The 17,590-nt window shown below is 41.0% G+C and overlaps 1 protein-coding gene across 1 annotated transcript in view; it reads left to right on the plus strand.

Annotated features, from left to right (window-relative positions):
- Nucleotides 1-1,167: 1,167 nt before the first annotated feature.
- SYBU (syntabulin) overlaps nucleotides 1,168-17,590 on the plus strand; it is a 39,904-nt gene continuing 23,481 nt past the window's right edge. Inside the window, exons 1-3 of the mRNA XM_036404373.2 lie at nucleotides 1,168-1,294; nucleotides 1,473-1,659; nucleotides 14,638-14,835. Of these exons, the coding sequence (XP_036260266.1) occupies nucleotides 1,268-1,294; nucleotides 1,473-1,659; nucleotides 14,638-14,835 (412 nt within the window). The 5' untranslated portion in view covers nucleotides 1,168-1,267. The remainder of the gene's footprint in view (nucleotides 1,295-1,472; nucleotides 1,660-14,637; nucleotides 14,836-17,590) is intronic.

The raw sequence follows: 17,590 nt of genomic DNA on the forward strand, positions 1-17,590 counted from the left end.
TTCCTCTTTGAGGTCTAGATGAATGCATCGCCTTTCCTGTTACTGATGCTACGCTCTCTGCACTACACATTAAAGGCACATTTGCTCTTAATTGTTTTTGAGACAGTATTTAATATCTATGGTCTAATAGCAAACAGAAGTTCCAATGAAAAACTGGGGCCCTTCATAGGTGTCATGGGAAAATTAACTAGATCTCAGCTGAAACCAGAACAGCAGGAAGAATAAATGTAAAGGGAATCTTTGCCCAAAAATATCATTGCTGAAAGTACAAATTCTGCAAGCTCATTAGGTCCCATAAGCAGACATATATGTGGAACCTCAAGTGAGTTTCATATTGAGAATTTCATCATCCTTCTTGTGGAAAAGCAGTCCCTTTCACCCACTGTGTGCATATGCTTATAGCCCAGAATGTAGTCCTGCTAATGCTTGTTTTTTAGATAGATCCTCTCTAGAGAGCAGATTAACAAGGTTACCACATGTGCATTAATCAATAGGAGGGTCAACAACAATTACCACAATGAATGGTAAGAGAGAAAATGCTACAATTAAATATATTACAATGTATCATCTGAGAATCAAGTAAGTTTTTATATCAGAATCAAGTAAGTTTTTGTCTCTCTACATGTTCCATAAACAGGTTACTGAAAAAAAATAGGAAGAAATTCTTTACTTTAGGAAGAAATTCTTTACTGTGAGGGTGGTGAGACACTGGGACAGGTTGCTCGGGGAAACTGTGGATGCCCCGGCAGTGGCCGTCTTCAAAAACAGCTTGGATAAGGGCTTAAGCAACCTGGTCTAGTAGGAAGCGTCCCTGCCCATGGCCGCGGAGGATAGGACTAGATAATTTTTAGGGTCCCTCCCAAACGCTTAACTGTTTATGATTCTATGACTAAGAAGCAGAGAAGTCTGACGGTGCATTTTGCTAAGCGTGCGGCCATACATCCATCGTATCTGTGCCGGCATCATCGCCCCTCTGCCCCTGTCTCCTGTGCCCGCGTTCCTCTCGCCTTTCGCGGCCAGGGCCCGGCGAGCCCGGTGGGCAGCGGTGCCAGGGGCTGCCCCCCCAGCCCCGCACCTGCCGGCTCCCGGGGGCGGGCGCGGCGCGGGCGCTGCGGCGGCACCACGTGCCGGGGCGGGGAGCGGCGGGGCCGGGCCGGGCAACGCCACCCCCAGCGCCGCAGCGGACAGCGGCAGCGCAGCCCCGCTCAGCGCATCCCTCTCGCCCATGCCAGGTGCCTGTTCCGGGCTGCGCCGTGACTGAGGAGCGATGGGGCCTCTGCGGGAGAGCAGCAAGGTGAGGAGCCGGGCACGGACGGCGCGGCGGGGAGCGAGCAGAAGCAGGGGCAGGCAAATCGCGTCCTGCCCCCGCCCTGGGGGGGCGGAGGGGCCGGGACTTGCCTGCCCCTGCCTCGATGATGGAAGGAGGAGGGCACATCCGAGAGGTTCCTGACGGGGTGTCCCTTCCCGAGCAGGAGCAGAGGACGCAGCTGGAAAAGGAGGTGTCCCGCAGCCGCATCCCCCGCCTGGTCCTTCGGCCGCAGCAGAAGGTATCTCCCGCTTCCGAATCGCCCTTTTCGGAAGAGGAAAGCCGGGAGTTCAACCCGCCCAGTTCCTCCGCGGGCTCCGGCAGGACTATCAGCAGCAACAGCTTCTGCTCAGGTACCGCAGAGAGATCCCCCCAGCCTCGGGGTCTCTGGGGAACACGGTGTGCCCCATCCAGCCAGCCCCGAGGCTTCGCTGTCATCCCCGCCGCAGCATCTGTGTGTCGGGCTCCCATCGAGCCCGCATGAGCAACCCGTTTTACCGATGAAAAAGGGCAACCATTGATTTTTCCAGGGAAATCTAGTATCTGTTCTTTTAATATGTGTCTGTAAGCGACACCAGATGTTTCCATTCCGAGTTCTGCTATCCACTGCTAAAAAAGTTGGCGGTTTTATTGCGGCAGAAGCGTTGCTTTAAAGAGAAGTATTTGCCTTAACGACTGCAGTGTGGTATTAAGGCATTTTGAAAAGCCCTAAAATCAAAAGTCGGTAAAACAGGGGAGTTGCTATCAGACTTCAGTTCCTTTTGGTTTTTTGACAGCTGATCTTCATGGATTGGAACAGAATATGTAGGTGAAGTCTCCCTGTCATATTGAAATAAGTTTTGTTTATTTCAGAATTCAGGCTTCTACTGATGAGTGTGTCGCCAGATATGAGCTGGGCATGATGGCTTCTCTACAGAGAGGGCAATGGATGCGTGCTTGATCAGAAATTATTAGTCTCCAACTGTAGACCAAAAAAATGTCATTTGCTCTTCAAAATATCACATAAGGGGCAACTCAAAACCAGATTTTTTTATGTTGAATATTTGCCCTGTGTAGAGTTTAGCACAATTTAAATGCCTCAACTGGCAGTGAAAGACTCAGATGCCTACTAGTGGTGAGTAATTTTTTAATTAATTAATACAGTGAAACTCTTCACTGTAAATGACATTAATCTACACGAATAAAAAAATTGAGGGTCACATCATGAACACCTTGGACTCTATATGCCTGTGGTAATTCAAAAGGTATTTTTGGTGTGGAGAAATTTGTTTTCAATAGTCAGTTTTTGGGAAAGCCTAACAATTTCAGTGGTGGAATTGGAAGTGCTAGGTTAGTGGCTGGATGCAATGACTAGAGATCTTTACAACCTAAATATTTTTATGATTCTGTGATTCTCTATTTAAAAATATGAATTATAAGAAGTCTTTTTGCAATAGTTAGTATCAGAGCAACTTCTCAAGCTTTCTTTTTTTTAGTTTATAAAGTATTTTCAATTACCAGAGGTGTTCCTGGGAATAGACAGGAACGTTCTTATTTATCTTGGTCTTCACTACAGTGGATTAGATTACTGTTATTACTTTTTTAACTCCTTTCATGAAAAGCAGTGTATTGAACACAGTGTACAAGTTTTCTTAGATGAGAAACACAATATCCATGTTTGAGTCTAGCTCTGCCAGATTTTGCAATTCAGGCTCAGTGGAATGATCTATTTGGTTATTGTTTAATGAACAATGCAGAGCGTTAAACAAACATCACAGGATTGGAAGAATGCTGGAGTCTTTTTCCCAGCCTTTTTAATCCCTCCACTTTACCTGCTTGAGTTTGTGTGTTCCAAAGAAATAAAATCTTTCAAAGCTTTCTAGAAAAATGTTATTTTTATGATCTCTCCCAAATGGCTGCTTTTCATCCTAAATTTTTTTGTTCTGAGTTGACAAGCCTTTCATCTTGATCACTGACATTTTTTTCATCTTTTGCATTTGTACCCTGCTCTTCAGATCTACTCAACAAGTAGCTGTCACTGTCATATACCCTTGCTGTCCCACTGCACTGTATAGGCTGTCTTGAGTCCCAGCAGCACATTTTTTTTTTTTTATTCTGGGTGTGTCTGATCTCATGGCTTGACAGTTTTAAGGCACCTTTCACAGAGGTATTGCAGCATGCAATGCTAGGTCTCTTAACTGGCATCTTAAGCACAACCACTCATCTATTTTATTTATTTTATTAATATTTTATTATTTCGTACATGCTGCAATGATTTAGTCTGATTTGGAGTGAAATCCCCCAGGGGCAGCAGGAGGCTGCTAATTCCTGTTTCTGGGGAGGGGATGGTGAACAGATGAGTGGAGGGGCCACAGCCCTAACCTGCCTCTCCTCGTGCTTCTTAACTTAAAAGTAGCATGTGCAAAAACGGTTATTTAAAATTAGCAGGTAGTACATTTGGAAGATGAGAGCATATGGGAACACTAATGTAGCAGTATGAGAAAGCTTGTGAGCATTTGGATACATGTCTCTTTTGTAATTTCTTTTGAGCATTAAGCCCCGAAATGTTTTTGATAAGCAGAAGATAGTATGAATTGATCCTTGGAATGATTCATTTCCTCTTTACCCTTCTCTTGTCAGATTGTTCTCTACCTTTCTTCCATTATTATTGACACCAAGTAATGATGCACAGATTTCTTTTTAGCCCAATAGAAATTACTCTTTTCCCCTCATCCATTAAATATGTATTTTTTGCTTCATTCCCTAGAGCTTCTGATCTTATCCATTTTCCTTGTGTGCTTACACTGGTGTCAGTGCCTAAGTGAAGGCTTGGAGTTCCTTCATTTTAAATGAGGGTAAATCTTGTAGGTATTAATAATGTTGGTTTTGGGAACCATGGCAGTGCTGCAGGCATAGTGGTAACAGCAAAAAATATCTCTTGGCAACAGAAAAGAGACAGCTTTTGTAATGCTTGGTTTCTTTTGAAGAAGTTGTTAGTTCTGGCTGTGATTGGTTTAAATTTGCATGATCAGCTCCCTCTTTGTCTTGTTTGAGTGAATCAGAGCTTCACTTGATCATGTTGGTCAATTATTTGCAGTTGACTTTATGTCAGTTTTGCTTTCTAAGTCCATATGAACACAGTGAGAGTGTTCATCATATCTGGAATATTCCTGACAAAATTTTAATATGCTTTTATATGTGTTTTAGTATTCTTTGTTTCTGCCAAGTGAATGTGGATGCTTTCTGGATGTTGTGTAGGCAAGCTGAGCTTTTGTGTCCGAGTTCACCATGCACAACCCTTTCTTAAAACCTTAGAGCATCTGGGGTCCTGGCTGTCATTTGATATGGGAGCACTTCTCTTCTTTGGCTTGGATGTCAGCCACAGAACTCATACAGTGTCAAAGGATGGAAGAACACTTTCCCAGCAGCTTTGTGTGGCTCACCTGCTACTGAGCATTTGCCTGTGTCAAGCATGTTTCTCTCCTGAGTTGCACTTGGCTTTCAAGTGGCTTTGTGTACTTACCTTGTCAGTTGTGCAGAGAATGTGATCCAGAGCATCTCAAACAGGCCTCCTGCTGAGGGATCCATGGAGGAGCAGCTGCTGGGCCTTTGGTCATTCCAGTTAGTGGTTGCTTTGTAAGAAATATGATACTTGGGCGGAGCATTGTCCTTGGTTTTGGAGTCCTTGGTTTGAAGTCAGCCTGTGCTAAGCTCAGTAAGTGTATTCAGCTTTTCTTTTAAAAAGGAATTTAGTCTGGGATACTTTCTTTTCAACTTTTGGTTTTTGAATAACTCAGTTTTTAAATTTCTCTGTATAAAGATGACTTGTTACATGGTACCTTTACAACACTGCCCAAATCCTTTTTCAGCCTTTCCTAGGATGCCAACTGCCAGAATTTTATCAGGAAATGCAGTGAAGCTTTGGTAACCAAGATGTAGCTTTGCAGGGAGCTCTTGTATATTTAATAATTAGTTCAGCAAAAGAATTTTTGAGCCAGAGGACTTGGTTTATAACTGTGGCAAACAGTTCCTCTTTTCTTGGGCTTACCTGTAAATCACCTTTGTAATTAGACTGAATAGTGCTACGAGCTATTGAAAACCAGCATCTCTGTACATCAGTGACTGTGACTCACTCCAACGCAGTCTTCAAAAATAGGAGTTGATGCTTTGTTCTTGCTTTTTCTTTAAAATTTCAAGATCTGGTTCAACACTTATTCAAATTCAATCCCTGTTTCATAACTTGCTCTTTTCTGGGGTTGATATTTTATTTAAATCTTGTCCTTTGCATGTGTGGCACAGTAAATGTACGCATGTACAGCGGCTGCACTGTAAGCCTGGGGTGTGGGTGCTGCAGTAGGAATCTCAATGTTGCCATTCCTTGCTCACTTGCTCCTGTGCCCTTGATCTCAGAGATTATTTGCCAGTTGGCCCAGCTATTGGTGGATGCTGGGGCTGAGTTCACAGTGTGTGTCCAAAAAAGCATTAGGCTTTAGGCAGGCTGATTAAGTCCATGTGAATGCACAACCCATTTTGCTTGCCACATTCAAGAAGAAGAGGTTGTACAACCCTTACTGAAGAAAAAAGCTGTACCTTCTTGCACTCCAGTAAATAATTTCTCTGTTAAGAGCATTGAAGCACATTGCATTGTAAAGCAGCTAGCCTTGGAGACTACACAAAATAAGTATGTGTACTGAAATATATATTCCTGAAAAGAAATAGAGACAGAAAATAAATTTTTTAGTATTTTAACAAGTCAACAGATTGAGGCAGACAGTTAGTTCAAATTACTGAAAGTAATTGCTCCTATTATTTGTTTGTATAGATGTATACAAACAAATATGTATATATGTATTTGTATATATGTTGTATATATATGTATTACTATGGAAACAGTGAGCTCTCTCATTCTTCTTGTTTCTTTTTATAAGAAAAAAAATTTTAAATAGTTCCTTACTGGTTTATGTGTTTGATTTTTTCTCTAAGTTACTGATTCAAATAAACATGCTTAAAACTTCTCAAGTATGTGATACTGAAAGTTAGATTCTCTTTCTTGCAGTCCTTTATGCTATGCTTTCCCACAGTCATTTTGCCTTTTTTTCAGACTTTCTGGAGGACTTTTCTAGCACTTTCGTTTGCAGCACTTTGTCAGGCAGTTCAGTGATGACTGTGATATTAATTTACAAAAACATTAAAACAAAATCTGTTTTCAGAAACACACATATGGCCTTTTTTCATGAGAGTGGCGCTGGTGACATGCTTCCTTTTCTCACTTCTACTTCCCTAGAGAATTTCCTGCTGGACCAGCTTACATGCAATAATTTATTATTGGTTCATATTATGAGCCACCAGTTCTGTCTCTGTGGCACAGATCTGTTCCAAACCTGGAAATAAGAACAGTGCCTAGGTACTAAAGAGCAAGTCTGCTTGTTCCCCAGTTTTTGGCCTTTCCCTGCTTCCCTTTCAACTTCAGTATTTATTACCCCTGACTAAGTAACAATCCTTTTGTTCTTTTTGCCACACAACAACATCTGGAAGCCAAAATATTTGACCTTTTGGATGTTTTTTGTCACCTTTCTATGTGTCTGTCATGTGAACTTTTAAAACCCAACCCAGAGCCTCCTGGGGTCAGTAGGACAGTTCCCGTTCTCCCTGGAACGTTGTGCGTGGTGTCCTGAGAACAGTCATCCTTTCTACTACACCTAAGCCTTTCTAGTGCCCTTTTAGTGGTAGCTTGTTGTGTACTATGGGCTGAATTCTAAACACTACCTGGTATTTTCTTCACCACAAATGCATAATCCAATACCTTTTTTTTCAGTCCTTTTCATGCAACTTTCTGTTAAGTTGAATATTGTCATGCACTCTGAAGAACATCACAACTTGTAGCAGGAATGAAACTTGAATCAGAAGTCTTCAATTTACTTTTTGTTAAAGGGAATCTTGATGTTTTAAGAGAAATTCAACATTACATATTTTAGCTCTACGTTTATAGGATTAGCATATATTCATGAAATTTTCAAACAGTGTTTTGAAGTGTATGTGACTAGATTCTATGGTGCTGCTCAGTGCCACTCTGGGCTTGAGGATAGTTAAAAGAGAAAAGAAAAATATGCATAAAACAACAATGGATAGAATATATGTTATTTCCTTCCATGAGAAGGTAAGCAAAGCAACCTTATGAGGTGATGTTGAAGCTGTGAGGGTCACAGTTATATGCTGTTAGCCATGGAGGCAGAGCTATATGAGACCAAACGAGTACAACATGTTGCACCATTTGAGGAATAGGTACAAAATTCTTTGTGGTCTATTGAAAATTTTTATTTCCCAAAATGGTGCATTCAAAACTGGAAAGAATATTTCTAGTTTCTTTCTTTGCTGCATAATGGAATAAACCACACAAAACCCCACAGAAACCCATCTATATATACATATATATTTCACTTAATATTAAATGCATAGTATTTCTTACACTGGATTTAGTCAATGCTTTCCCACCGGAGGTAGCAGCAATGGTTCCACTTCCAGCTGTTGTCCTCAGAAAGATTAATGAGGTCTACTAAATTGCTTAAACCCATACCAAATAGGAAAGACTCTTCTTAGTCTTTTTTTTTTTAGATTCTTTCCTGTCCTTACATTTAGTTTAAAAAATTCTATAAAATTTTCAAGTAGATTTTTCAGTCCTTTATCACTTTAAACCCCTTATCCAGATGTTTTCTGTGATGTGATAATGAAACTCAGGGAGCTGTGCCATTCCTGACCACAGCTCTCCTAGTAACAGTACTATTTTTATTGATATTTTTACTAGTAAGCCCTTATGCTTCTCTTCTGTAATACACCATTAGTAGGGCTATAAATATAATGACAAAGCCAGTAAACCACAATTATATAGTCCTCTTTCTTTTCATATGTTTTGACAGAGCTCATGTTAGTCCTGTTCGTTAGTGAAATGTTCAAGTAGAAGGAACATTAGTAGATTTGCTGCCAAAATAAATTAAAATTAGCTACTTCAGTATGACTTAGCAATTGCAGTCAGACTTTAAGAGCAGATTGCTTTAAAGACATGTTTAGGTGAAATCCTGCATTGCAAAAGATGCCCAAGCTTAGGAGCAGGTCAGTCCATTTTTTTTCACCTTCCTCTCTCCTCTTTTATACTTCCAATCTCAGCCTGTCAGCATTCCTGCCATGCTGTGACTGAGCAGAGAAGGCATCTTTCCAAATTCAGTGAGCAACTCTCATACTAAATTTTCAGTAGTTAGTGGGCAGCCTGTGGGTGTGACAGAAGCCAGCTCAAAAGGGCTGGTGAGCAACAGGTGTAAAAGTTGCTTGTACATGGTTGATCCTCAGCAACCAGTTGAAGATGTTTAGTCGTGATTTTACTGGGTTAGATTTTATGACTAGAACTTTACAGTCAAAAGTTCTCGCTTGAAAGATGGACTGTGAATAGCAGGGTGTTTTCCAGATGCGAAATATCTGACAAAAAGAAAAGCATATAGGTTGTAGGGACCTGTAGAGATCATTTCTGTAGAGATCAGCCTCTTTTTTGAAGCCAGACTGTTCCCAACACATCCCAGCAGTCATGTATTTGTCTGTCGGAGTCTGGAAACCCTTCAAGGACAGGAGTTTGCACAGCCTCTGTAGGTGACCTCAGGGAGTGGGGGAGCTGCTAGCCAGCCTTTGTTCATAAGCAAAATGGAGCATAGTTAATTCAAGTTTTGCCTGCAGAGACACCAAGATTAAATGTGGAAATTATTTGCATGGCAGGATTTTGCAGAAGTAGGACTCCTGTCTTTTCCTGACACTGCTGTAGTTGTCCTTGTGCTTCAGCTCTGCTTTACTGTGTTTGACTTTTGGTAAGAAACTTGCCTCACAAGTATGTCATATTCTGAGACATCTTCTTAAATACCAAGCCAAATGGATCTTCAGAATAGCTAAGAAATTACTTTTAAATTGATCAGAAGGACCAAAACTAATAGGATTTTTAGGACTCTACCCTTAGTGAGGTTAATAAATATATTTTTCTAAAGTCTGTGTGATTTTGTGAGCAACAAATTGCTACTAGCAAATTATTAAACTTACAGAGTACCTACAGTCACATACTGGAATGGCCTCAGTAAAAATGAAAGGCTTTAGTACAATCAGGAGCTGAGGAGGATATTCCCACTTCTTACCTTAGGCTGTGCTCCCTCAGTGGTTGCCTCCAGAGGTATGAGGTGGGATTTATGCCTGCTGAGGCCCTGCTGGTGTGAATGTGAATATGCTCCTACCTCTGCCTTTCCATGTGTATTACTAATTTTATACTCTGATGTTTCGTCTGCTGCTTTTGCTGTGTTTCCCAGCTGTTCCAGAATGACACTGTGAGTCTCCCGTTAGCTGTTTTCTCTGCCTGGCACTGAGCCCTTACACTCCCTGGTTCAGCTGCCCAGGTCAGAGCAGTAACTGTGTTGGTCCTTGGAGAGAGCTGTGACCCTGCAGGCAGTGACTCAGAGTTCTGGGATGACTTAGCCTGAATGGGGCTGTCCTTCTTGACTCACCCTCCAGAGGAGCCTCTTTCTCTCTGTTTAATACAGAAAGAGACTTACAGGTGGAAGGCAGGTGCTGTATTCCCTTTGGTGTCTGTCAGCAACTTCCATAATTGCATAAACACCCCTGTGCTACAAGGCTAGCCATGAAGAGAAGACCAAAACAGTTCAAAAAGTGAGGGTTAAAAAAGATGAGGCAGGCAAGCAGACTGGGAGATTACCCTGAAAAATTACCCTTTGTGGTACCCTCACTGCCAATAGCCAGCTTGCAATGCACCTTCCTGGCAGAGCTGTGGCTACCCAGATTAACAGATCCTGGGATGAATGCAAACATAACCATCAGGTAAAAGCCAGGAAATTGCTTTTGTCTTGGTACACTGAATATTCAAATTTCATTAGAGCCACATGTTTAATTCCAGAATCCACATTTCCTAGTGGAAATTCAGACTATGTACAGCCTGAGCACTGGTCAGGGTACTCTTAGGAGGAGACAAATGTTGGACAGTGAAATAGGGATCAGGCAAGGAACTGGACCATTCAGTGTCACAGGAGTGCCTAACTCGATCTGGCAGCTAGGAGTGAAAGTAAAAAGAAGTCAGTGCTTCCTCAGTGAGGGCATCATTAATTATTTACATGTGTTATATAAGGAGGTTGTATATTCAAAGCTTCCTGAAGCCTTTTGGGAAAGGCAGTATTTTTTTAAAGAAGGTTCTAAGGCATATTCTAGTGAACCTTCTAAGATATCTGTGCTGAGAAAATCATCATATCTTAACATATAGCCTAAAAGTCTACAATGAGCAGTATTTTTGTCAATTGTTCAGCATATTATTATCTTTAATACTGTTGTTTATATTTTGATTTTACTGTTTAAAGGTTAGTCAGGGCATGCAAATGTCAGAGTCCTCTGAGCAACTTTCCTAATGGTTTGTTTGAGGAGACACTATCCTGTGCTTGGCTTTGAAATTTGGCAGGCATGTCTGATCTGGGAGAGGGCTTGGACATAGAATTTCAAGTGATGAAATCCAGCTGATGTTCAAAGGAAAAGTCTACTCCCAGAATGCTCCTAGGAGGCCCCTGTGGGGAAAAAAGACACTGTGAAAGAAAGCAATGGAAATCGTGTGTTATAAATTCATGTGATTTTACTTCTTGTGCAAGTAAATTCAGGCAAGATCAGAAGTACAATCTATTTACCAGCTTTCTCTTTTTTTGTCTTCATGGTGCTGATGTGCCTGAGAAGGTAAATAAGATCTGTCTCTGCTCTTGAGGAGTCTAAGATCTGAAGTCCTTACTGGAGCAAAACTCCTGCGGAGTTACAGGGTTGAATCCTTAACTGACCTTGCTGGAAACTCTATGCACATCATATCAGAAACTGAATCCCATTGTGGGCTCATCTATTCCTTACCAGCTTTTTTGAGAGAGATTCCTTATCTTGGCCCATTTCTGGTTAGGTGGAGGTCTTCACTTCCTTCCATCAGAGTTTCCAGCAGGGTTTAGGAGGAGCCTGTAGGTCTGGGGGAAACACTGAACGCACCGAGCCACAGTCACGTTCTGCTTGCAGGGCAGGAGCAGAGGGGTCGCTGCAGCAGTGAGAGGGGAGAGTGGTCAGGCTGTCTGGAGATGGAGGGGGAATCAGCTCCCCAGAGTCCACAGGGAGGTCTGCTGCTCTCCTGTGGGGAGGTCACCCACAGTATTAAATACAAATCAATAGCCTGTTGAGGTTTCAATAGCAGGAAAGATGAAGGTAGGCAGGCAATTGGCTGCCACTAAGCAGCTGGAGAGCATCTCACTCTTCACCAGGACTTTTCCTTGTGCCAGGATGGTGAGGTGTGGGTTGGGTGGATCCCCCCAGTGTACAGCAGAGCTTTGCTTGCTTTGACAGTGAGCACCAGTGTGTCATAGGCAGCTCTTCCATTCTGTGGTAGCAAATATTTTGATTGTTCGAAAGGCTGTCACAGAAAAATCTTTCTCTACAGCTTGCCCTAGTTCTGGAAAATTTATAATTTTGCTCATGTTTCTGGATAATAGTAGTAGAAGGATTAGAAGTTTTTCATTACATAAAAAAATAAACTATCAGAGGAGAGGGAATACAATAAAATAATTCATTTACTGTAGCTGGAGTGGGAGTGCTCACCTCGTTATTATTGTTATTTGTGTATCTAAAGGTTACGAGGGGTATGAGTAGAGAAGAGCTATTCTTCTTTGTGCCAGGCTCATTGGTTCTTTTTAAAAATGCCCTGTTGCCCTGGAAGCTGAAGTTCTTAACAGTAAAAAAAGGATATGTAGATATGGCATAATCTGATGATACAGTGTCACCAATGTGATATCACAGGCAATGTTGGGGGTGGTAAATAAAACATTTTTGTGCTATTTTAGTATGTATTCTTTAGCTACCTTTTTCCCAATTGTAGTTAGTTTTGGTTACTTTTAGGGTTTTAGTGCCCCAATTTTTAACACTGTAGTTTAGTTCTTTCATTGTGTAAAGTTTTATCAACTCCTGTGGTTCTTCCAGGCTGCATCTCTATAGCTTTGGGAGTATTTTCTACATAAATTCTCCCATATTAAACAGATCTGTGAGGTCTGCAGAACCTGTGCAGGTATTGCAGTAACTGTATTGGTGGAGAGATGAGGTAAATAGTTTATTGTGGGTTTGGGTGAAAGGTTTTGGGAGGGGACTTTGCTTGGGTTCTGGTTTTTTGTTTTGAGGAGGTTTTTGTTCTAACAGAAAGTTTGGAAACTAATGCCACATACAGAAACATCTAAGTGGAAAAGTCATAATTAAAAACAAACTGCGCAAGCTGTCACTTATTTCTGAATATACGTGATTATAAATGTTTGTGTGCTTCTAAAGAGAGGATGCTTTGGACACAGCTGAAGCAGCTGCTTAAATGCAATTCAGGAGCTTACTAAGTGGTGCTGATCCACTGTCCTGCAGGTAATATTCACCCAGCCTGCAGAAGAGACTCCAAATTGGAGTTGGAGAAACAGGTGCTGATCTGGGAGGAAATTGCCACCTTCTCTCTTCTTTGTGTTGAGTTATATTGTGATGTCGGTGGTAATGGAAGGGATAAAAAGTAAGCTAAAGTCATGTGGGCAGAAATCCTGAATTAGTCAGGATGAATGTAAGGACAGGCTGAACAGCTTATTAACAGGTCTCTCTTTTTATTTTGCTAGGAACTAATTCTGAGTTACAGAAAGCAGCAGCAAGATGGCAGAAAGTACCCTTTTTGGCTTGATTTGGATTATTTGAAAGAATTAAATATGATTAAATTGGATGAGGTGCTTTGCACTGTTACTGCCCTTTGTGCCCTGAGAGGTGTTTCTGGCAGTAGGCTTGGTTGCCCCTTGGCTTGGCATCCTGCCTGGCACTTGGCAGAGGCTTGGGATGCAACACCTCAGGCTGCAGGCTGCTCTTGCAGCCTAATACCCACAGCTTGCTCTGGACAGTTGGCAGCTGTGGGTACCTTGCTCAGGACTGAAGGCAGGACATGTTAAAATGAGAAGCAGAACCTTGGAACAGATGAATGAGGATAGAAAAACTGCCCAGGCATGAAGGAAGACTGGATCACATGAAAGAAGTTTTTCTACTGTATTGAGGGAGCAATAATTTAAAAAAGCAAAAGCTGTTCTTTCCTGCTGAGGGGAGGTAGGCAGAAAGGTGTTAGATATGGGGTGTCCCTTCTGTCTCATAAACATGCAGTCATGCACTGACTTTTAAATCAATATGCCCATGCAAAGCTCAGTACAAAATGACTCAATGACTCTTGACTTATGAACAGGGTGGAAGAGGTAAGTGCAAAACAGTCATGCAAATTATTTGGCTCAGTTGCAGGTATTTCTTTGGGTTTCATGTTAGCCAAAGATAATGCATCAGGAGAAGAGTGCAATGGCAGCTTTCATTTTGTCTTGGGAAAGAACAATTAGATTTCCCCAGGAGAGTCGGGGTAGCGTGTTTGATTTTGTTGTGTATCAATTAAACCACCATGACTTTTAGGGGAACTGCAGTTACTCCAGATTACATGGAACATGATTAGATGAAGTTGTAGATTGATACCTGGATTTCATTCAAAGTCAGGCTGCTTACTTGGCAGTCAGTTGTGAAGGGCTGGAGTGTTGGTATCACTGGAGGTCAGGAACCTGGGTCTGTTCCCAGGGTGGCTTGTTGATGATCTGGAGTGCTGGTGTGCCCTCAGAGGAATTCAGCTTTAAATAAAAGCAATCTGTGTATAACCCACTCTCTCCTAAACCAGGTACCTGACAGCCACTTGTCAAGAATGGAAGAGTTCTATGATCATGATTGCTTTTAAATGAAAGACAATTTTGAGGAACCTGTATTAATTCCAGTTACATGAAATTCCTGACTTCGTGCATGTGGGCTGTAGGTTTTTGTCTTGTTGTTCAGATATGGGAGCATTTCTTGAAGGAGAGCATGTGCCCCATGCTTGCTCTGCAGCCAGTGTGCACCACATGAAGTTACACATGAGACACACATTTGTGTCTCATGTGTAACTTCATGCTGCAATATTCCTTAACCTTGCTAAAAGAATTTGTCTTAGATAGGAATTTTCATTATGTAGCCTCTGATTTTGTATTTTTTCAGACCTAGTACAACAAGTATTTGCCTTTTAGCTTGCCATAAGGTATTCAAGATTTCTTCACAAAATGCATTAAACAAATAGCTTCTCACCAGGCTTCAGCCAAGGTTGTACATATCACTTACTGTAAAGAGTTGTAGTTCAAACCCTCTTTCTTTTATTCTGCTAACACTCTTCATTTTATTCTGCTAATTCTCATATACTTATTAGTTAGAAATGTTGATGTTTCATCTTTTCTCTTCAGATGACACTGGCTGTCCCAGTAGCCAGTCAGTATCTCCAGTTAAGACTCCTTCTGATGCTGGAAACAGTCCAATCAGTTTTTGCACTGGTAGTGATGGAGACTTTCCCAGGAAGAAATTCAGTCCAGGGTCAATGAGTGAAGGAAATACGCAGCTGGCTCGATACAAGAAGGAGACAAAGACAAGCCTTGTGAAGCCCGGTGAGTATAATTCCTTTCATTTCCTTAGTTACACTTTCTAATTGACTGGTATATTTACAGGTGTCTACATACATAGACACCTGTGTTGTGCCACCTGTCATATCACTAATGCTGATAGTAAATAAAATAGGTGGCTTCTTTCTGTGGAGACACCTGAAAGATATGAAAACACTATTGTTATTGTCCTGTTCATGGAAATATAATCAACTGACATCTTCTCTTTTTTTATGAGGCTCAATGGTGATATCAAATAGCTGAAATGGATTTTATTCTGCTTCATAGTAACTGCACACATATTTCAGTGCCCAAAGAGAAATTACTCTTAATATAAGAAAAAAGTCTTGTGATGTCCTTAAATTTACTGTTGGATCCTGCCTAAACTTTGTGCTGCCAGGTTCTGACAGCCCTGGGGATACAAGATGTCTAACAGGCAGCCTGTGTGTGGCAGTGGGGCAGATTTGGACCTGTACTGCAATGGCTGAATCAAGAGTGTATCTCCCAGTGCTTTGGGCTAATGGGCCACCTCAGACCCCCAGCTAAATCACCCCCTGCTTGTCACAAAATCCAAGACCAAATACTCAGACGTGCCAATGGTTCCTGTAATTTTAGGAGGTGATATAAAATATTTTATATCATTTGATTCATGTTACAGGCAGCTCTTGATTACAATGGTCAGGATATTTGTGCTGCTGTTTAATTAATCATGGAGACAGAGTTGGCCCTGTGCATAGCCAGCGGCAGAACTGACATGGTTTATGAGCTCAGGTACCTCCAGGCTATATTGTTTTCAGAGTCATTTTATCTCTGGAAGCAATTTAGATATTTCCATGAAAAACCAGCTCAGATTTGCCAGCACCATGTTTAATCCAGAAACAGTGGAAAATCTGTTGTAAAATCTCTTCACTGGCTTGGTCATTGGAAGGGTTGATTAAACCTGTTTTACCACTATCCCTGCAAGTTATTTGGCTCATTTCTTAGCACCATGTTACTTGAGTGTTCTCAGTCTCCCACTGCTGTGCATAAAGGGTGATAGGTAGTATTTTTTACAAGGTTTGCAGTGAATATGGTGTATGACAGTCAAATCTGCAGCTGTGGCTACCACAACCATTTTGTTTGTGAATGTGAATGTCGCTTAGCAAAATGTGAATAATTAATGCAAAAGTTTTTTTCTAATGAAGAGTCCTATACTCATGGAGAACAGTTATGCACCTTTTTCAATAAATTAATTCACTATTTTCAGTTTTACACTTTAATTGCCTTATAATATGAAGTTATTAGCCTTTTGCAATATTCAGCAACCAGGTCTGTTTTACAGAGTACTTCTAAGTTCCTCCTGCCAAATATCTCACAATTTTTTTGTGAAAAGCTGTTCAAAATCATGTCATAGTGTTAGAGCTGACACAAGTGGCGCATGTCAGACACAGATGCCAGGGAACAGCTGTGGTTCATTTTCCTCAGTGTTGGCCACAGGGGTTAATGTGATTTTCTTCCATTGCTATCTCATTCGATAGCGTCAGGTGGACCCAGTCTCTTCCTCATGACCTACTTGCACATAAATTTCTGGTGACTCAGTTAAGAAGATGTAGCCATTGTGCAAAAGAGGAGGCATCACCATGTAGCAAAACACACAGAGAGTAACCAGGAATCAGTAGAAGGGAAGTGGGATTTGGAGGAGAATAACAGCAACATGTCCTTGTCATATATAAAAGCAATTGTGTGTAATTTTCTCTTTACCAAAAGCCCTTCTTGATTTATAGAGATTATATGTACTTCATATTATTCTGAAATGGCTTTTGACAATGACCACATAGCAGGAGTCATATATGAGAGACAAAAATCTAGCCTACCACTGTTTTTTACCATGTCTTGTACTACATTTTTTACACAAGTACATCCATCACTATGGACCTTCAAAATTCCTGTCATTTTGCTGAAATCTGTCTGCTTCCAGTATTGTTTTCTTGGACCATGCTGAATCTCAGACGAAACACTTACACAAATATTTAGATAATTCAGGAAATGTCAGAAAGGGATAGCACTGAGAATGAATCATGGGATGTTTTTGCGCTGTTCCCAAGCTCTGATACTTTTCTGCTTCTCTAGTAACATCACTTCATCTTTCTTTTCTGTACTTCAGAATGCAAAATACACATAGCCTTTCCTTCCTCTCAAACAGCCTAAGGCCTTGTTATTTGAGTCTAAGCCATCTTCACCTCTTCAAGTATTAACAAAATAGATTAGGCTATCATTCATATTTTATGTAGTTTGCATAGAGAACCATATATAATCCTGAAGTGCTCTTGCTAAACCTATAAAATATTTATAATAATGGAGAAATTATTCATTTGAGAGAGATGGAAATGGTTTATATTGTGCATTAAATCCGAATCACAGCAGTGTAGAAGTGAATTTGGCTTAAAACCTGTGCCTGCTTTCCCAGGGAGGGGTGGAGAGAACAGGAACATTAAGGAAAATAATAGAACATCCACTCTCAGAGATAGCTACAAGCCTTTTAATTTCTGGATTTTAGAAGTTAGTCCTTCTTTTAGATGTGATTCATTTACATAATATTAAAAGCAATACAAAATGTGTTGCAGAAAATATCCTCACAAAAAGGCACAAAAAGACTTAATTAACATTGGTCTTAGTTTTCTATCAAGATGCTGTACTGAATCCTACACTTTTTGTAATTGAATAAACAGAACCATAAGCACTTCTACATGCTCACATTCTTGTGTAGTCCTGCTAGAAAGAT

This window comes from Molothrus ater, chromosome 1, assembly GCF_012460135.2.
Source record: "Molothrus ater isolate BHLD 08-10-18 breed brown headed cowbird chromosome 1, BPBGC_Mater_1.1, whole genome shotgun sequence".
In the NCBI taxonomy this organism is placed as follows: domain Eukaryota; kingdom Metazoa; phylum Chordata; class Aves; order Passeriformes; family Icteridae; genus Molothrus; species Molothrus ater.